The sequence below is a fragment of the Pelecanus crispus genome, chromosome 2 (assembly GCF_030463565.1).
Source record: "Pelecanus crispus isolate bPelCri1 chromosome 2, bPelCri1.pri, whole genome shotgun sequence".
NCBI lineage: Eukaryota > Metazoa > Chordata > Aves > Pelecaniformes > Pelecanidae > Pelecanus > Pelecanus crispus.
In genome coordinates, this window is record NC_134644.1 from 131087035 (window position 1) to 131107602 (window position 20568).

The window sequence follows — 20568 nt, forward strand, 5'->3', positions numbered from 1 at the left end:
AGAGGACAATATATTGTTTCTCTGCTCTGTGAAAGGATTTATCTGCAGAGGGACGTAAATGACACTGCAAGGTTCAGGGCCGCTTACTGTCCACACTTCCTTAAACACCAGTGCTGCCAGCTTCCCTTCTCCCGCTGGCTATCTGTCCCATTTACTTTGTTCTGTGCTTATGTTTCTAAATGCTGCGGCTCCGCCAGTGTGGCTCTCATCTATGGTAGCAGGGGTGGCCCAGGCGGTGCCTCTGTAACCAGTTCAGGAGCTCAGCTGAGGTGAAATTGCTGTCATGTGGAAGCTCTTGGATGAGGCTACATGCTCTGGGGGAACATGTCTCCAGAACTTCATAAACCATATCAGCAAATGATCCTTTCACATATGTAATGTAAGCAATGTTACTGGTAGTTAATGAGTCTACAAGGACTGTGTTAGTGCCCTAAGGCTGGGGAATTAAAATAAACTACTTCACATAGGAAAGAAATGCTTTTCTTTTCAACTGGTAGAGAACAAAGGCACAGAGGATTTATATGATTTCCCAGGACTTAGGAAATTAACTTGACATTTGTAAGGTACAAAACCAGTTTGTCACTTACACTCCCAGAATAGACAAGACCACACCAAAACTTTTTCTTCTGGTGCATTGAAGCCTGCAGAAAGTTCACATTCTTTTCTGTCCATATGTGACACTGATTGCTATAGACAAACTATGTCCTTAGACCCATGAATTTGACTGACAGAGATTTGATCAGACTGATTCCCCAGTCCTCATTAATTCCCATGTTGCCTTCTGCCTTAGGTGAGGTTTTGAATCTGATGCTTCTGAATATAAGCAGTGGCTCCTTTGAGAACAAGTTGCCATCTAATTCAACATGCTAAATAGTAAAAAAGTTGAAATATTAAAGAAATTGTGATTAAAAAAACCCAAATACCAAGTCTTCTAACAGAACACTTGAATTAGGTTTATTTATTCTTGAACATGCTTTCAAAGAGAAACTGAATTATAAGAGAAATATTTTTGAAAAGTGGTAGGCAGAGTTTAAAGGCCTTTTAAATTCTCTTCATGACATTTAAATTAACTCAGTGAGTTGTTTATTTCTAATCTCCATTTGCATTGCTTAAAAAGCCCTTCCCTCTGACATGTTTGCATCTTGATTTATGAAAGTGTTAAAAAGCAAAAGTGAATAAACTTTTTACGAGTCTCAACACAAAGATGCAAGAACTTACTTAACCCAGAGCTAACACAGATACATTCTCATGTCCTCCCAATGTACTTTTTGCCAGTTAACAAAAACACTTTGCCAGAAACATTACACTGCACAGGGAGATAGTAAGAGGTTGCAAATAGATCACAGTATTTTACTAACAACAAAATTTGGCCAAAGTCCCATTACACAGAACTCATTGCCAACACTTCCTCAGAAGAGGATGAGAAAGTTTTCCACAAAGATGCCACATTTTAATTCATGTCCAGGTTACATATGGATATGACCCATTTCAATTCCATAACATAATTATGATTTCTAAACATAAAGGCTCCAGATTTGGTTGGGTTTATATGAAGAATACACCTACAGACAACAGACTGGGCAAGGATACAACAACAGTGCCAGGGCTCTGAGGGCACTAATGAGCCTTAATGGTCCTGACTAGCTTCACCTGGGGCCTCACACCACACCCATGGGTCCAACAGCTCTATTTAAGCTCTGTCCTGGGGGCCTACTCTCTGCCTGGTCTGTGTTAAAGGATTGCTGGCCTCCAGCTGAGTGACAGCTGTGCTCCATTTGGTGATGGAGCCACCTGGTTGAGACCTTGACCCACACCCTGGGCTGACTTCCTGGCTTGATCTTGGCTGTTCCTTGTTAGTGTGGGCTTGCCTGGTGACTGTGGGACTTGATCTGGGGGGTTGACTTCCAGCCTACAGTGATATTGCCTTGGACCGTACCTTGTGATTGTTCCCCTGTACTCAGCGCTCGTGAAGCCGCACCTGGAATACTGTGTCCAGTTTTGGGCCCCTCAATACAAGAAAGACATTGAGGTGCTGGAGCATGTCCAGAGAAGGGCAATGAAGCTGGTGAAGGGTCTAGAGCACAAGTCTTATTGAGGGGCAGTTGAGGGAACTGGGATTGTTTAGTCTGGAGAAAAGGGGGCTGAGGGGAGACCTTATCGCTCTCTACAATTACCTGAAAGGAGGTTGTGGTGAGGTGGGTGTTGGGCTCTTCTCCCATGTAGTTAGCAATAGGATGAGAGGAAATGGGCTCAAGCTGCACCAGGGGAGGTTTAGGTTGGAAATTAGGAAAAATTTCTTTACGGAAAGGGTGGTCAAGCATTGGAACAGGCTGCCCAGAGAGGTGGTGGAGTCACCATCCCTGGAGGTGTTCAAAAAATGGGTAGATGTGGTACTTGGGGACATGGTTTAGTCTAGTCTACCCTTGATTGGTTTAGTGTGGACTTGGTAGTGTAGGTTAATGGTTGGACTGGATGATCTTAAAGGTCTTTTCCAACCTAAACAATTCTATGATTCTATCTCTGTGTCTGTCCTGTTTGCCTTGCTCAAGTACTGTGGGATGTGCTGTGGCTGGTGAGGTTCCTGGCTGTGGGATCCCCTTGGATTTCTGCACATTCCCTGAGGGAACAGCCCTGCTCTTGCTGCTCTCTGGCAAGCACAATCCTTTCCAGATCCTACTGAGATTTGTCTTACCTGTAAGGGTTTGCTTTCCTATGTTCCCCAAGGCATGGAGCAGAGAGAAAAGCATAGTGTGAAATGAGAAGGTGTGTGCGAAGAAAAGAGAGCAACTATTAAGCCTCCTTTAACATCAACCTATAGGCTGAGGCCTAAGGAGACCCCGGTTACACCAGCGTTGCCTCTCTCCTTGCCAAGTCTTACCCATTTGAGTTCTGTGTGGGAGACCAGGCAGAAACCGAAATGGCCACAAGCATGCTGTCTGGGGGAACAGCCCAAAGGAAGTATGCCATCCTTTTTCCTTCATCTAGCTGATCTCAGCTCTACAGAAATCCTTTGGGTTTGGAGATATCAAACAGTATTCCATGAATGGCATATAATGTGGAAGTCACTCGTGACTGTACATAGCTCATCTAAATTATTCAGCAACTGCTATGAATCATGATTTGTTTGATAAAATAAGGATCCATTCACAAACAACTCCAGAAAGGTCAAGAATTATAAAAGGTGTTATTTGTAAAGGACAACATGCCAGCTGAATGATTGCATTGCTTTGCCAAGTACTCTGGTGTCTTCAGGTGATGAGTGCTGTCAGTCACTAATTACTATTACTGTTAACAGTCCCTCTGAAGTCAGATATTGTCTTTATCTTTTAGAAGAGTAGGAAAAGTCCTGATATTAGTAAATATACTCACCTTCTTCAGTCAATATAATCTCTCCCAAGTACATTTTCATGTCAGGAGTGTTTATTTGGTGAAGTTTGTTTTTCATACTTAGTCACGGTAGCATTTATATGTCTTAAAGCTTGTGATTGTGTCATAGGGTGTTAAGAACAAACCAAGCAGTAACTTATACCAAGAACACATTCTTTCTGTTCTTTTGAACAGGTGTTGTGCTTAATTAAATAGGCTGAAACATAGTTTAATAGTCACATTCTATCTAATTCTTATGTTTGAGATGGGCAGAGGATGCAAACTGTATGGCTGTGGATTGAATCACTTGGCAGCTAACATTCTTTGTCTTTGCCAAAGTAGTTATTCTTATACAGCAGATGTAAAATTTGAGATATGTTTGATGCTCTGTTTTATTTAGGAGCAACATTTAAAAGGGAGACAGAATTCTGGGAGAGAAATAGGAGTATTACAGGGTATTTAGGACCACCAAATTATGAGCATCTAGCCTTATTGACAACTTCTTTGATAATACAGTATACTTTTAGGTAGAGAAAAGAGTGGGTATTTTGCTGAAGAGTTATAGATTAAGATAATGAGGTAAAATCATATGCAGTTGGTTTTAAAGGTAAGCAAAATTATTTCTAGGGCAAGCTGGAGAATGTTATCTCTCTGTGGTGGTTAATTTTGTTTTCTTGACATGTATCCTTTATAAAAAGGGTTTATCTTGTCCCTGAAGTGTTTTTGCTAGTTAAGAAAGGGCTACTCCTGCATATTTGTACAGACTGTATCAATCCTAAAGTATCAATCCTTTTGAGATCTGCAGCGTCCAGCAAAATACTGGGGTGCGTCTTGTCAGCAGACCTATTAGGAGGATTGAGGCCTGTCAGCCCCCAGCCCTGCAAGAGGGGTCAGGTGGAAACTGGAAGTTTTGTTTGCAAGAGAATTCTTCCACGGAAAAATTTGTTTTGTTAATTGCTGCTGTCTGAAGTCACAAAGTACTCCTGGGGCACAGGAGGCAGTATTTCAGAGTTACTCCATACCCAGATTTTTAGCACTTATTAGGGTCAGGTCATCCATGCTGTGAAAAAGACTGTGCTAGTCATTTTTCAGGGTTAGAGACCTCCCTTTCATCTGCTCATCTGAAGTGGGGGATCTATTAGCTTAACTGTAGTACTTGTAACTATGGTATAGACATTTTGTCTTTGAACAATTTATGTTCATCAGGGTATGAATCTGCTGGTCAGTTAAAGCTCCTACAGTTTTCTGTATTGGGTGAGGGAAGTAAAACAAACCAATAAGTTGAAAGTAAAAAGTACAGGACCGGAATCCAAAAAAAACCCATTAATAATTATTAAATAATTATTCTCATAGCTAAAAACAGCACAATCCACAACAGGCCATGGTCACCCCAGTGACCAGCATCACTGCATGCTGCATTTAGGTGTGCTGCTGCGGCCTAGAGCCCACGTTTCTGAGCTGGGGACTAGCTGTCTGCATGTGTATGGGCAGAACTGAGTACATGAGGACAGGATTCAAAAAGTCGCCATTCTGGAGAGGTGGCCGTCAGCAGAAACACCAAATGACATTAGAGATAGGCCTCTCCTTTCATTTGTGAATCATGGACCAGGACATGCTCCTGAAATTACATCTCCCTGTCCTGACACAGGACGGAGGAGTGCTTTCTCATTTGACAGCCCAGCACTTGCTGCTGTTGCCCAGATTATGGGAAGTCCAGGTTCAAATCCTTCCCCTGAGGTGACCTGAAACCACACACACCAGAATAATAACCTAACTACTTACTGCAATGTGTCTGTGAGAAGGATAGCAGGTGTCTCTTCCTTCCCTTGTGTTGAAAGCCTTCTTCGTTGTGTAATAATTTAATATTCTTTGTATAGAGGGGGTGGTGATGCTTTACTGTGTTTAAGGCACTTACCACGCAAGGGTCTGAGATTCAATGAGAAATACTTCCATTTCCCTTTTTAACAGGTATTCAGTGAGGCCCAGACCAATATCCACAGGGAGGTCCCTTGCAGCTAGATTGGGAAGTCATCCTCCTTCCCCTCCGTCTGATTAGCTGGGTCCAAGCCAAGGAGAGCAATTCTGAAAGCTGAGGCTGACAGACTGCCTCCAGCAGCCAGGCCACCAGCCTGGGAGATCAACCTGTGCAAATTCGGAGTGGAAGAAGGATCTGAGCCTGTATCTCCAACAAATATGCTAACAGCGGCATTCCATGTAGGTCTGTGGGTGGTGGCTGGGTGGTATCCGGGGCTGTGGCTCCCAAATGAAGGGTGATGCACATACAGTGCCAAATCAGTCCCATAACCTCCTTTGAAAGATGCAGTATAAATGCTATTTCCTGCAATTGGGAGTTTTCTCTGTCCCTGTGAGGCAGCTCCCCATGCAGTGTGTTGGTATTTTTTGGATGGCATGTTTAGATACCAGCTCTGTCCACGCAGGATGAAGGAGCAGGCGCTGGTGCTTAATTCAGCTCTGTGGGTCCTGCTGGGAGCCACGGAGGAGCACAATGTGCTGTGAATGGGGCACCCTTTAGCAGGCCTAGCCCTGAAGGACATGCAACAAGCCACTGGCTTAGCTAATATCAGTGGGTAGGACTCATTTTCACCACTTACTTGGTACCCCTGGGAAGCCTTGCAGAGGCCTTTCATGTTTGGTTTGGGGTTTTCTTCTCCCCATGTCTCCTCTGAATGTCCTTAGTATACTAGTCTGCTCCAGGCAGCTCAAACCATTAAATATAAGTCATTTAAAAAATAATATGCTTTAATCTTTAGCATAATACATGAATGTAAGAACAGATGAATGTGGCGTATGCAGGAATTATTCTATCACGCAGAAAAATTTGGGTGTTTTTTTTTTGTACTGTGGGGGTGGTTGAACAGTGGGACAGGTTGCCCAGAGAGGCTGTGAAGTCTCCATCCTCAGAGGTGTTCAAACCCTGCTTGCCACAGGCCTGGGAAGCCTGAGAGCAGGAGGTTGGTCTAGGCAATCTGCAGAGGCCCCTTCCAACCTCAACTATTCTGTGAAACAACGAGCTCTTCTCAGTGTCTTTCTTTCTTCAACTGTTCTGTAATTACATGGCATAATAATATTTTTTTAATTCATAGAAGATTTTTTCTGTTGCATCCAGAAACACTGTTCTGAGAATAGCTAGCTATACTGCTCAGCGTTGTCTATGAGCCAATAATAGCTGCACAGACAGCAATCAGAGGGCATTCTTTTGTAAAAAGTTGCCAAAATAATAATGTACTAAACATTAATGGGTGGATTACTTGCATATTAATGGTGTGCAAATTTTCTAGTCCTCAGAGATAATTTATACTAATTTGCAATCATGTGTTTTTCCAATTTAGCGATTTACGTATTTTACCTTTGAAATAGCCCTAAAACTTCCTTTTTAGCTGTGCACCTTTGAAATGGAAAAATGCAGAGTCCTGGGCTGATGAGGATATTACTGTCAGAAAGAATTTAATGAATACAAAAGCCAAAAGATAAACTGTTTTTACAGTAGTTCCAGAATTTTTTCAGTAATTCTGAAGTAATTTTCAGTAATTCAGTAGACTGACCTGAACTACAGAGACAGTTTTCATTAATATAAGATGACCCTCTTTAAGTGGAACAAAATGTTGTGCTGGTTAACAAATAACCCAGTCAGCCTACATCTAAATCAACTAATTTGAGATTTGGGTAACTTCAGATTTACAAATATATTAAATTAGGATATCCTTCCACCAGCAAGAATCAACAGTTTAGATGAAGGATACTGGGGGAAAAACAACAACTCTTTCTCCCTGGAAGACCAGGGAGACCCTCTTAAAAAGGCAGCTAGTTTGGGTGTCTGTGAGTCAGGAGGAATTGATCTTTACTCCTTGATATGTCTCTCACGCCCAGACTGATGAAAGTAAATGATTTCCAGTAAAATACAAAACTAAAATGAAGTACAACACCAGTCCCGGAGTGATAAAACATAATACAGTTAGTGTTGCTCTGATTTGTGGTCTCTCCTAGAGGCCATCATGTGGTAGAGATCACCCGAACACAGTGTTGCCATCACACCCTGTTTTATTCCCAATACACCTCATGTCCAATTGAAAGAAGAATTGTGGTGTGGGGTTTTTTTGACCTCAGACTTCTCAGGGATTTCTGAGTGTCAGCGGAATCCCTAAGTGCCAGAATAAGTCATGCCCGGATTGCAGGTATCAGCTGGTCCACTCTAATTAGCAAATCCTTCCAGTGACCAGGAGAATGACGTGGGGTGCCGTATCGTCAAAGGCAGTTCTGGGTGGGAGCCTGAAAGTGTGTCTGACCTTTGCTGCTAGGATCAACCATCCCCAAGCCCTTCCTGGCACAGGTTTACCTCGCCTGCTCTTTAAAACCTCACTACCACAGACTCCACAGTCTAAGTAGCCTGCTCCAGTGCTCCACCATCCTACCTTTAAAAAACCTGTATTTAACCTAAATATCCCTGCCTGCAGTTTAAATCCATTACTCCTTGCTGTATATGTAGTGAGCATGAAGAGTATTTTACTCCTTCCCCTTGCCTGTTTGTATACAATGCATGGTACCTGATATGCATTTCCCATGAGTGATGCAAAGACACAAAACTCATGAATCACATACATGCTTTTTCACAGCAATTTCTTTCCACAAAAAATTCAAAGACTCTAGGGGAAAATACATGTTTCTTTCAAGCCATTTAGAGCTTACTCAGTCCTACATTTTGCGGCCCCTTCTGTGCAATAACAGGACAGCTTTTTACTCCCATTTATTTGCATCTTTTTATAATCCAGTCAGAAGAAATATGCAAAAAAAAAAAAAAAAAAAATCAGAATATCGTACCACAAATATCTTAATTTCAAAGCCCAGCTCCAGGTTGCTAGGTGACAGCCAGGTGTATCCTCCTGAGAGCAGGTCAAAGTCAAAGCCCCACCAAGCCAGGAAATGCAAGGGAGCGACCATCACTCTTCTCCCAGAGGCCACACGGGGAATGAAAGCACCTTGTTTATGTACAACATAAGTAACCATATGTTTCATCACAAGCATTAAAACTTAACTCTGAGGCAGGCAGAATGTTATTTTTCCATCAGCCACATCCAAAAGGTCTGCGGAAGGGTAACACTTGGGAAATGGCAAGGATCTGTGTGCAGGTGAACCGGTGAAGGCTGGCTCGGCAGTGGGTCTGTGCCTACTTACTGACTGATTTTGATGCCTGAGAAGGCTTGACCTTTCCCACAGCCCATCCATGTGCTGGGCACCAATTCCAATGAAACTTTCAGGAACTTAGATGTTGAGATCTTTAACTTAACAGATCTTCATTCTACTGCCAGATGTGATTGGAAACAGCTCAGGAGGATAATTGTCCTCAATATTACACTTTTAGCATTATCCTCAAAATGCAGCTAATAAGAAATACCGTATCAACTGTTAGAGGCAAGAACAGTTGCAACAAACCAGGAGCTGCCCAGTGATGCCATCCAAGCAGCAGCTGATGATCTTACAAAATGTCACCTCAGTTTTCCTGGTTCACTGTTGCAAGTGCTTAATTATGCTCACAAGAAGGATGAAAATTATTCTCAGGAGTCTAGAGATGTCAGGTGTAGGCTGAGGAATTCATACAGAAAAAGGGGAAGGGCACAACTTTGCTGCATTATTAATTTGTTTCTGTTTGTGAACACAGCCTAATTTCAGGAAGTAGCTGTGATTTTTCCTGTGACATCCTGTGTGATTTACTTTAGGACTCAATAAAGAAAAAAACAGTTCTTACTGTTCTGTTGACTTCACTGTTTCCTTTCAGGGTAATCAAATTAAGAGCAAAAACAGTAGATCAGACTTAGACCAAGATCGGATAAAGTATTTGTTCTTGAACTGCATAACTATTAGCATTTATTATGAGAGGGTAGGAGGTTTACAATATTTTAAAGTATTAATTTTCTTGCATTGCAGTGCTTGATTTTATAAAATCTGTGGTCTTCTCTTGTTATTACCGAACTGATTTGTTTAAACACAAGCATTCTTCTGGGAGGGATGTCTTTGGGGAACGGAATCTCCTTTTAGAGATTCCTTGCCAATCCTGGAGTGTAGTATCCCAAATAAGCTTTGGCACTCACATCCTTTGTGCCTTCTGGTACTTGGAACTTGTGCTTAGATTTGCACGGGTGCTCAGACTGCACCAGGGAAGTGGCCAAGTTGCTCCTCTCTGTCCCTTTGTTCTGTTTTTTCATTTACAAATTCTTGCTCCATTTACTTATCCACAGTACCCAGAATTCTGCATGTCAACAAATGGGACACCTATAATGTCTATATTTAATATGGGTTCTAAATAAGAGGGTTAAAGGGTGTTTCTCAGTTTACATCCAGATCTTCTGGATGGTTTTGCATAGAATAGTTGAATAGTTCTCCAGTCAGAAGACTGATAAAGTGAGTCACAGCCTTAAATGCCAGGGACATTTCTCCAAACTAGCATTTCTTTAAGTTCACTGAAATTTTTGATTCTGAAAGATGGTTGCTATTTTTATGACAGACTAGCCTTCCTCCCTGCACTGTTTGTTCTGTTCATACGGACCCTGTGTAGATAAATGCATGCGCTTCATTTAAGTACAAGAATAGCATCTGCTTGAATGATTTACCTGACCAACAGTGGCATAGTCAGACTATAAAATTATTTCAGACTCATAAAAAAGCTGTGCTCACTCAAGCATCATATTGGGTTGTAAGCAGACACACTTTAAACAGAAAGAAAAGCCAAACTCTACTGGTTTCTTACCAGCCTTTGCAAGTTATCAAGAGAAGTAAGTTAAAGGTGTTACAGATCAGAGGAGAAAGTATAGGCTATTGCAGGCAGGACATTTGCAGTCCCACTTTGTCTCTTCTGCATTCAGTCAGGAGGTATGTTTGAAATGAAGTGCAGAAAGGAGATTAGGAGGGATGTTTCATCCGCCCAGGAGGAGGACATCGTCTTTCAAAACAGTAGTGTAACGGAGGGAAACTGCCACAAGTGTGGTCTGTTAATGAGTTGTTTTGAACAACGATGCATAAAGATGGGATATAAAAATAGGTTTGTCCAATCTTCTACCCAGTTGAACTGCTGTTCTCCCTCTCTCAGGACACTTCTAGAACTGCAGCAAAGTGCAGTGTATCTCCAATTGCAGGAAAACGTGACAGACAGCCCCAGTGTGGCCAGAGGAAAAGGTCCAGGCCTGCAGAAAGGAGTGTCAGTCTCTCTGAGCATCAGACAGGAGAAACACCCCAAGAGCTCAGTAGCTCTGAGCTTTTTTTTTTTCCCCCCTTCTGGTTTTTTTTCTTGAGGTCCTCTGTATCTCTAACCTGTAACTCAGTATCTGTGGTGTCAAAGGAGACCTGGGAACTGATACTGTTTGTAAGTCTGCTCCTAACCCTAAAGCAAGCATGACATTCAGCCAGTAATTTGTGCTGTCTGCAATCACAGTCTCTCTAATCCAGGCATGCACTCCTATATGGGTATGGTCACATAAGGCATCTCTGAAAGAAAGATTAGTAAGAGATTCTGCAAGGAAGCCCCAGGCCTTTCCGCTCACTTCCGCAGGGGTGTCTCCATGACAGGGATAACCTGACCTCTCTAATTCAGTATTTGTTCAGTTCTATTGATAACTTAGTACACTGGGGTAGGTATCACCTGAAGTTTTCCCATTTCCCAAATATGTTCATACCTTCTCCCTGCCGTCATTCTTATCAAATCAGCTCCTCTTCCTCCCATCATCATTCAAAGGTCTTTTTAAGATGCTGGAGAAATACTCCTGGTCACCACCTCAAACTAGTCTGCAATCAGTCAAATACAGTTTCCTCTTCATGCCAGCATCTATCAGCCTAGAACATTCTCATTTCTGATACTGTTCTTTTTAACCTCATACTCTTTAGCAGTCTCTCATTGCCTGCTCTTTATTCTTTTGTTCTTATTGTTCAAAGGAATTATAGTGCATTTTAGCTCTGATGTCTTTTCATGTTCTCTGCCACATCCTGTGAGTGAGTTATATTTTCTCCCATCAACCTTTTAACATGGCTGCATAATCCCCCCAATTCCTCCAGATTTTCTAAGGGCCAAAATCTGATCAAAAGTCAATGGCAGAGGTCACAGTGGCTTCCTTGGGAATCCTGTCAAGCTGGAATATTATTGTGCAGCCACACTGTGCAAACAGGCTTTCAGAAACACTTTGAACTACTCTGAAACCTCGAGCTGTTCAGGAACGTTGGTTCCAAATTGCCCCATTAATCTTCCTTTCTGAATCAGCTCTGGAACATAACTATAAACTACTTTCTATACCTAAAAACTGCAGTTTTGTCAGTTTAGGATTCTTCTTTAATTTAACTATATTTATTAATTACCAAGCACCTGTCTGGTAAGGATCCTGCGTAATAATTAGATTATGTGTAACCTAGAATATCGGGAATATTCCTGCAGGTCATGGTTGGATAGGTACTTCTTGAGTGACATCGTTACTATGAAGATGGTTTTCCTTTGCTAATCACGAAAAGAGGAACATATTCGTGCCTCCAGTTTTAGTTCATTTAATTTCCATTATGGGTAGAGAAGAGGACGTCTAATAGCACAAGGGCGAATAGTGCTTTGGCACTAAGCCTCAACTGTTGAGGTTCCCATTCAAACTGTAGGTGCACAGTGACACCTTCTGGAAGCTTGTAATGAGAGTTACTGAGCAGCTTCCTTGCATCATCTGGAAACTCACAATTTTTGTATATAGAAGCTAATCTTTTTCTGGTCAACATTTTGCCCAGACCTTTGGGACAGGTTCTCTGATGTTATCGGGACATACCCTAACAGAACATTGTCATGATGGGAGAAGTTTTTTTTTTTTAAATCAACCCAAACGTGTAGGGTTTTTTAAAGACTCCAAATAATTCAAAGGTTTAGGGGAAAAAAAAAAAGGATAGAATTAGAGATGTATGTTAACCTTGTGATTTTAAAAAAAAAAAAATGTAGTTGGCATTATAGTTTTAACTATTTATAAAGACATAATCTCACCTTATGACCCTCTCACCAGGTCAGACAGAATATACTGAGGCTTCAATTTGCCAAACATGGAGAATGAAGTGAATGACATAGTTTCTTAATGCAGTTGTACTTCAGCAAAGATTTCATTTTTTTGTATGTGTCATATTGCAATTTCTAATTAGACCTTCTTTGCCCAAGCTGCCGGCTTCCTGGGCAGTCTGTCACTCTGCCAGAGACTCTGAGTCACCAAGGATTTTAAGCACGAGTTGTTCCACAGAACTTCGTCCGAGAGCTCATGAACCCCACAGTGCCTGCATGCATCAGCTGGACTGGGGCCAGAATGGGGAGCAGAGCCGTCGCTGGGCTGACTCCGACACTCTAAAACCCGGCATTCAGTCCTATTACTGGAAGACATCTCCTTATTTGCAATAATTAATTCCATCTCAAAGATTATTTCTCTTTAAGCTTCCTCTTCCTTAGAAGTAACAAAGATGGGATATGTAGGCGTGGAAAAGAAACAGGGTTGTGAGTGAAGACAGCAGAGTAGAGACTGACTGATACAAATAGTGAGGCTGAGAGTTTTGGCAGAACATACATCTGGGATTGACCAACCCAGAGAAAGTACCTCACCCTAGAAAATAACCTTGCGGTGCTGAAATAATTAGCAAAGTACTAAGCAGAGCCATCAATAGCAAACAATTCTGGCTGCACTGAGATCTAAGCCAAGCCTAAGCATTACAGTAACTTTTCAAGCATTAGTCCTAACATAATGCAATTACAGGTTTTAGCATGGGACCTTGAGGAAACCTAGTCCTCCAGCAAAAGACTAAGAGAAACCTTATGCACTATATGTGTCCTACGGAACGGTTACATTTTGACAGTGTGAATGACATGGCATTGGGAGGAACCTCCCATGAGACTTTCACACTTGAGCTTACACAAAGTAAATTCTACTGGAGAATTAACACATTGCTATTAATGTTTATGAAAAATGAAAAACTAACAGGCTTCTCCACAAGTGGGATAAGTTAATGCTCTGTGGACTACTCCGTGCAGCTCTATGGTTAGTTTTACATGTTTGAAGATTCCGGTTTATTCTGCCTCCGATCAACATTGAACCTACATCTTCTATTTGAAATCAATTAATAATAGATCCATTAAGAAAAGTTACTTACACATGTATTTAACTAATGTTGGAAGAATACAAATATTTAACAGTTCAAGAAAGCTGTTTCCCATAATATCACCAGCATTATGTTCACTTCAAAATGTGGTAACTTAAAATGCCTCTTTCAAATACATATTTTTTTTTACATTTTAAGTTTTTATTAAGAAATAAGATAAAGCAAATACTATAATACTGCTGATATATTTTAAAAAACAAACAAACAAACAAAAAAACCCAACCCCAAAACTAAGTTCAGCTAAAGTCCCTGGAAACTCATTTGACTTCTGAAAATATCTCCTCTCCCAGAAAAGCCTATCAGTCTTCAAAGTGATTTGTAACAAAGGCACTTTCATGGCAATGAAAACAGTTAAAAATGGCTTCTTACTTTCTCTTTGAATTGCTCCCTAATTCACTATGAATCTGAGCCATTCAGTGCTCTAGAAACTCTCCATTTAACAATTGAAGTGAGCAGGAAACACTAAAATAGACTAGTACTCAGAAGCCACCGTACAAATGTGTATGACCTCTCCTTGGGCAAGGAGCAAAAGTTCAGGTGTGAGGCCCAGCAATCTGTCCTGACACCTTAAAGCCAAGCAAGCCCCCAAAAAGCTGATATATGCATTATGTTACCCACTGAAGTGTGACTGCAAGAATGTTGGAATACAATGTTATTAAAATACAGATACATGTTCTAGATTGCCTTTCTTGTAACCTGTTCTTAACATTTTCAATGAGAACAAATAAAAAAAATTACCATACAAGTTTGTAATAATAATAATAAGAAGAATATCAGGTTCCTTCATTCCCACAAAGACAAAATGAGGAAAATATATTAACTAGGCAGATCTGCAGAAAGAGAGAGGCTGGAGTCTAAGAAATATACAAAGGGACAACATTAAATATCAAGGGCACCCTCAGGTAAAGATACTCCTTTCTGATGTAGAATAAAAGAAAACTACTGCATGCTGGATAGACTTCCCTCCTAAAAGTTTATCAATAGCTTATGGAGACTTAATGCAAAATGTTCAGGAAAGTCTAGTAAAGAGATTTTTTTTTTTTTTCCCCCAATGCCTTATATAGTAGTAGCTAATATCAGTATTGAAATTGAGTCATGATTTAATATTTAGCTTGTATGTTACAAACAGAGGTGCCACTGTATGGGATTAAAGCTAATTTTATTAAATACACAGTTCATATGTAAACACTCCATTTTCCATAATGTATTTTTTGGAACAGAACTGAAACTCAGGCCCAATGCAGCCTAAATACAGCCTAACTAGATTGTCAAGATGTTCACATTTTGCTTTCTCTCTGTCGTAGTGAAGTTGAATTAACCTGTACAAAGTGAGGCAGCAGTGGGGACTAAGAGTACGGTCATAGACATGCACGTGCAGAGCAAGCTACTCTGATGACTGGGGAATTTTCTTTCACACATGAGAAATGCATGCTCAAATTCCTTTTAGGCAGAGGAAAGGGTTCAGTCTCTGTCTCTCAGCTCTTAGAGTCCCTCAACTTCAAACCCCATTTCAACAAAATCCAAGCGCTTGTTTATGCAGTTCTGTCTTACGCAGCTGGACATCAGCCTGCATCCATTAGTCAAGGAGAAAGGAGAAGAAGATGCCTATTTCATCAATTTTGAGAGGACTTTAGGCCTCCAAGACACTCAGCTGTTTCAGGATTTAGGTGGTTGTGTACATATGCAATGATGCAGATGTACCTGCCTACAGAGCTAGGTAGAGTTGTCTACAAACACCAAGCGCTGGAAGACGGTCAGCTTAGGTGGCTTTGTTTATCTAACACCATTCATGCTAGGGAGCATGAGTACCATCTTTTCATACGATACTATGCACTATCACTATGCATCATTAATGTTGAAAAAACTAGCCATTTTAATAAGGTGTTAATTGATCATGACTCTCCTGAGAGAAATACAAAGGATAGAGCAAGACCGTACCTTCCAAAGGGGTTACACTGTGCCAGCATTTTAAGCCTGCACTTGTTCAAGCATTCCTGCTAAGATTTAGAAAGCCACCTGGGACCGTAGTCTAGAGAGGGCTTAGGGGAGTCACATCCACTCACTGGCCTGAGAAATGACTGCCCTTCCTGGCAGTGACTAGGAGCTGGATTCAAAAGCCCGTGGTGTTAGCAGGTGTTTTGATCTTGGTCTCAGGACACATGAAGAACCACCTTGGTGCCCTTACTGAGTCTTTCTTCCCTCTTCTCTGCCAAGGAGTGAGGCAGTATCATTTAATCCTAATTGTCAAGCCTGTAATACCTCCATCGGTCCTGTCTGGGCCTTGACAATTGTAATTCAGCACAGAAGTGTATTTAACACCCCAGTTGTGTGCTTTGTGCCTCGACCAAAAGGGCAGAGATTTGCAGAAGGGCTCCTTGCCAGCGGGCAGGAAAAATGCTAAGGGGAGGGCCAGGGGGGGAATCAACCTTTCTATTTTTTACACTCTCCTGGGAACATTGTCCAGCTTCCACGCTAGTTCACCTCTCTGAACAGACCTAGGGGAACTCTCTGCTGCTAAGCAACAGCAAGCTCTCCTTATGTGCAGGAATGGCAGCTTTCCCTGCAGGTCTCAGCTCTAACGAGCACCGTCCCCCGGCACCACCGGCACCACAAGCCGTGTTCTCCCATTGCCATAGCAGTGGCTTTGGCCTTCAAGGGCGGCGCCGCGACCATGGGAAGGGCTTTCTTCACACTGTGCAGACTTCAGTTCCTCTCTGTCTCTTTGATGTCAAGAGATTGGTTGTAGGCCAGAAATGGGGTTTTGGGAAGGGCTGAGCCTTGATGAAAAAAAAACGGAACCCAGAACAGGAACAGGCAGTAATCACCGCTAGAGAAAAGAGAGGCAGAGCCCGAATGGCAGTGATTTCTGTCTATTCCTATTCCGGGCTCCTGCTCTAGTAGGGTGGCTTCCTCTCTCCAGGACCATGACACTCAGCAGGGAAGGGTAAGACGATGATCTCTCAAGGTCCCTTCCAACCCAAAGCATTCTATGATTCTGTGATTCTATGCTGCTGCCCTGCCGCTTGCGGAGCGGAGCGGGCTGTGCCGAGCGGCTTCAGCACCCTGGACAGCGCCGGGCCCGGGGGGGGCTGCGCCCCGCTCCGCGCCGAGGGGGCCCGCCCGCCGCCGCAGCTCCCCCCGACAGCTGTGGTTGGCTTTTTGGGTGCGTTTTTTTTCTTTGGGTGGGGGAACCAACCTCGTCCCCGTGCTCCCCTGGCACTACGTCCAGCCCTGAGCCCCACGGGGCACCGGCTCGGTAGAAGTCTCCTCCACTCCGCACCTAAAGGGCCGGCTTAGAAAAGTTAAAAACGCCGAGCGTGCCTGCGGGGGAGGTGTGTGGGGGGGGTGTGAGGGGGCAGCCCCGAGCACCCAGGGACAGACCGGTGCGGGTTCAAATCTGCCACCCCCGCATTAGCACCGCGGTGGAGGGGCTCCCCTCGGGGTGGGCTGTGCAGGGCGCCCGCCTGCCCACCCGGCAACGCTTATTTTGTGTTTTTTTCTCTCTCTCTCCCCCCCCGCCCCGTCCCCCCGCTCCCACACCTCCCCCGCACGCCGCAGCCTCCGAGGCCTGCCGGGCCCCTCGCCCCGCTGTCAGCGCTGCTCGCCAGCCCCTTCCTGCGGCCGCAGCTCCCCGCCCGCCGGCCCTGCCCGCGCTTCGTCTCGGCGCCCCGTCGAGACGCCCCGGGGCCCGGCTTCGGCCCCGCGGGCTCGGCGGTGCTGCTGGCCGGGAGCGGGGCGGCCGCCCGCTGCCCGCTCGCCGCCTTGCTGCGGGGCCGCTGGGCCGAGCCGCCGCCGCCGGCCCCCGCCCCGGCCCCGCCACCGCCGCCGCCGCCGCCGCCCAGCCGCCTCCCCCCGGAGCGCCGGAGATGCCCGGCGTGCCACGGAGCCGAGCCGCCCGGCGCTGTGAGTACCGCTCGTGGGGCCGCGGCCGCCCCTTCCTCCTCCTTCTCCTCCTCCTCCTCCTCCTCCTCCTCCTCCCCGCAGCGGGGAAGCCGCCGTCCGCCCACGTGCCCCCGGCCGGCACCGGCGGGGGAGCCTCGGGGGCTCGGGGTGAGCTCCCCCGGCTGAGAGCCCCGGGCTCCGCAGGCACAGCCCGCCGCTCCCCGCCGCTCCCCGGGGCTCCAGCCAGGCGCTGCCGCTGCGCGGGCGGGAAGGGAGCAGCCCCGACGGCGGGGCTGCCCGCCCCGGGTCTCCCGGTAGCCAGCAGCCCGGCTGCGGGAACCGAAGAACGCGCAGGGCGTTCACGCACCGGATCCGTCTCGGTTTCACGGCGAGACCGTGTCGCTCTGCCGGGGGACGGCGGGGACACAAAGCCAGCCGCAGCCGTCCCCTTAACCCTTGTCCCGCCGACGGGCAGACGGCGTTTGGGATTGCTCGGGGGACCGCGGTGGCGGGAGGTTATCGCTGAGATAGTCCCCAAAACGTGGCGGTGGCGGTGCGGGCGCTGCTGAGAGGGCCGCCCCGGCGGAGCGGGGTGCCCGCCGTCCTGCCCGGGGCCGGGCACACGCCTTCCCCGGGGCCACCGCGCCCCGCTGAATCGGGAGAACGGGACCGAGAGAGCCCGGCGGCGGTGAGCTGTGCGCCTCTGGAAGACGGGAGGCGGCCGGGGGGGAGGGAGGGAGGGAAGATGCATCCCTGCAGTTACTTAAAATGCGAGCGTGCTCCAATCCCGGGTTTCCAAGCACGGCTCTCACTGAAGGCATCGATGAACATGAAAGCACCGGCGCCGAGCCCCGCGGCGGCCCCGCCGCCTCTTCAAGCCCTTCCCACCCCCTCCCCTGCGCGCACACACGCTCCCTCGCACACGCACACGCTCACGCCGCTTCCTCCGGCGTTTCTCCCCCCGGCGCCGGCCCCATGGCTCCCGCCGCGCCCTCCCCAGCCCCCCGCCGCCGTGCCGCCGCTGCGGCGGCTGCTCCCCTTGCAAACCGCCCCTGAGCCGCAGCGGCTCCCCCCCCTCCCCCGGTGCTCGCCTCGCCGGGGGCGGCCCGGCGGGCAGCCCGCCCCGTCGTGCCGGGGCCGGGGCGGGGAGCGCGGGTTGCCGGCCTCGCCCCCCCCCCCCCCCTCCCCGGCTGCGGCCACGGCGAGCGAAGCCCACCCGCGTCCGCGGCCGGCACCGTGAGACGAGCCCGCCGGGGCCGGGCGCATGCGCGGGGCTGCCGAGCCGCCGTCCCCGGGCGCCCGGCCCGCCGCTACCGGAGGGGGAGCGGGCGAGGACTCCCGGCGGGGCCCCGCCGCCGACACCGTAAGTACCGCTCGGTCCCGCCTGGCGCCCCCCGGGCACCGCGGCCCCGCGCCCCGGGCAGCCGCGACCCCCGCGCCGCAGCCGGGGCCGCCCCGGGCGCAGCGGGACGGGACGGGACGGGACGGGACGGGCGGCGGTGCCAGCGGGGGCCCCCGCGGCGGGCGAGGAGCCGCCTCCGCCCTCCCCGGGAGGACCCGGCGGGACCCGGCGCCACAGGCGCTTCCCCCGCGTCTCCCGGAAGGTCGGGAGGCGGCAGCCGGCAGCGCCCGGCGCGGGGGCTCGCACCGCCCCGTCCCTCCCCACGGGCTCCCGGCGCCGCTCCCGCCGCGGCCCCCGCGCAGGGCCCGGCCTGCACCGGGACGGCCCCGGGGGGCGAGGGCACGACCCCTCCCCTCCCCGCGGGCCCGGCCCCGGGGCGCGATCGCGCCCCGCTCCGCGCCGCCTCCCTCGCCCCAGCGCGGGTGGCGCCTGGGCTGGGCTCCCGCCGCGCTCCCACGGGCCCTTCCTCCGCTTTTCGCGAGTGAGGATGAAGATGAGGTGGCACCCATCACCCCCCGCCCCTGGGCCAAGGGAGTCCCGCGGCACGGCCGCGCTCGGGGCCCTCGGCTCCCCTGCAAAGTCAGAGGGGAGCAGCAAGAAGCGAGCGCTTCCATAGAGCGGGTTCCAGCGTCAGCCGGCCGCAGCGTGCCTCCTGGGGTGAGAGAAAGAGCTCTTCCCGAGCTCTGTCATTAGTTAACGTCAGTAGGTAAGAAAAAGCAGGTAATAAAAATTGGACGCAACTGCCAAAAGTGAAAGACTATCCTTGTAACACGCCAGTGAGAATTACAGTCATTTAATACCAATGTAATTCACCTGATGCAACCGTTCCATTATTTCATTTTTGCTATCGAAAAACCTAAGATCAAAACTTTTCCTGTAGTGCGGTCGGTATGACGTATCGGTGAGGAGTCTCCTTGTACCTCTGTGCCCATGGCACACACAGAACATCAGCTCCGGCGCTCCGGGGAGCTAGGTACTGTGGTGCCGGTTACGCTATTGCTGTACTACAGGACCAAAAAACAGTAACTACTAGCTCAACTAAAAGAAGCACCGAAATTGCTATCAGCTAGGGGAGTCCTAGTTGCGGTCAGGTTAAAATTAGGAGCGTCGTGTTAAAACTAGGAGCATCTTTCTAAACTAAGAGCATGCTCAAGCCAACTGAACGTAAAACTAGCACTTTTATAAAGTGCTCTAAGATGAGAGAACAGTTGTTTTATTTCCCCTTTAATTTCTTGTCTGTCCCCCCTCCCCAATCAATATTTATTTTGATATCTTTTCTCTGGGTCGCAAATTGTTCATCACAGAAGCATCACCTCAGCAGTTTCACACCTCTTTATCCCTTGGAAAGAGCAGTACCCGTTTTTCAGAGTAGTGATTTTTGAGGGCTCAGCTTAAAGTACCAGAACAGAGCTGTCAGAGTATAAGGTTTGTCAGGTCACAAGGTGATGAACTTGAGGCACAGGCAACTACCAGTGCTCACTTATAAAAATTCATCCCCTCTTTCCTTCACTAAAAGTTATCCCAAGGAGGCAGCAGGTCTTGGGAATACCACGGAGATCTCCTAGCACTCAGAAGCAACAGAGTGGTCTTGGCTAGAGCTTCACGACTCTTTAACTTTCTGTTTATAGGCACGTTTCAGTATTTGTCATAGCCAGGTGAAGCAAAGAAGTCCAGAGAGCATCATGACCGAAATGACAGTGCGCTAAGTCAAATTCTGACCTTATTTCAGTTTTTAAATTGATTTTGGTAATCCT

The 20568-nt window shown here is 47.0% G+C and overlaps 1 protein-coding gene across 2 annotated transcripts in view; it reads left to right on the plus strand.

Moving 5' to 3' along the window:
• RGS20 (regulator of G protein signaling 20) overlaps window positions 1–20568 on the plus strand; it is a 39555-nt gene that overhangs the window by 1531 nt on the left and 17456 nt on the right. Inside the window, exon 1 of one of the 2 annotated variants that reach the window (XM_075705571.1) lies at window positions 18677–18775. The exons of the other annotated variant lie outside the window; for it this stretch is intronic. Coding sequence (XP_075561686.1) covers window positions 18677–18775 — 99 coding nt within the window. Of the gene's footprint in view, window positions 1–18676; window positions 18776–20568 lie in introns of those variants that run through there. 2 annotated transcript variants of the gene reach the window in all.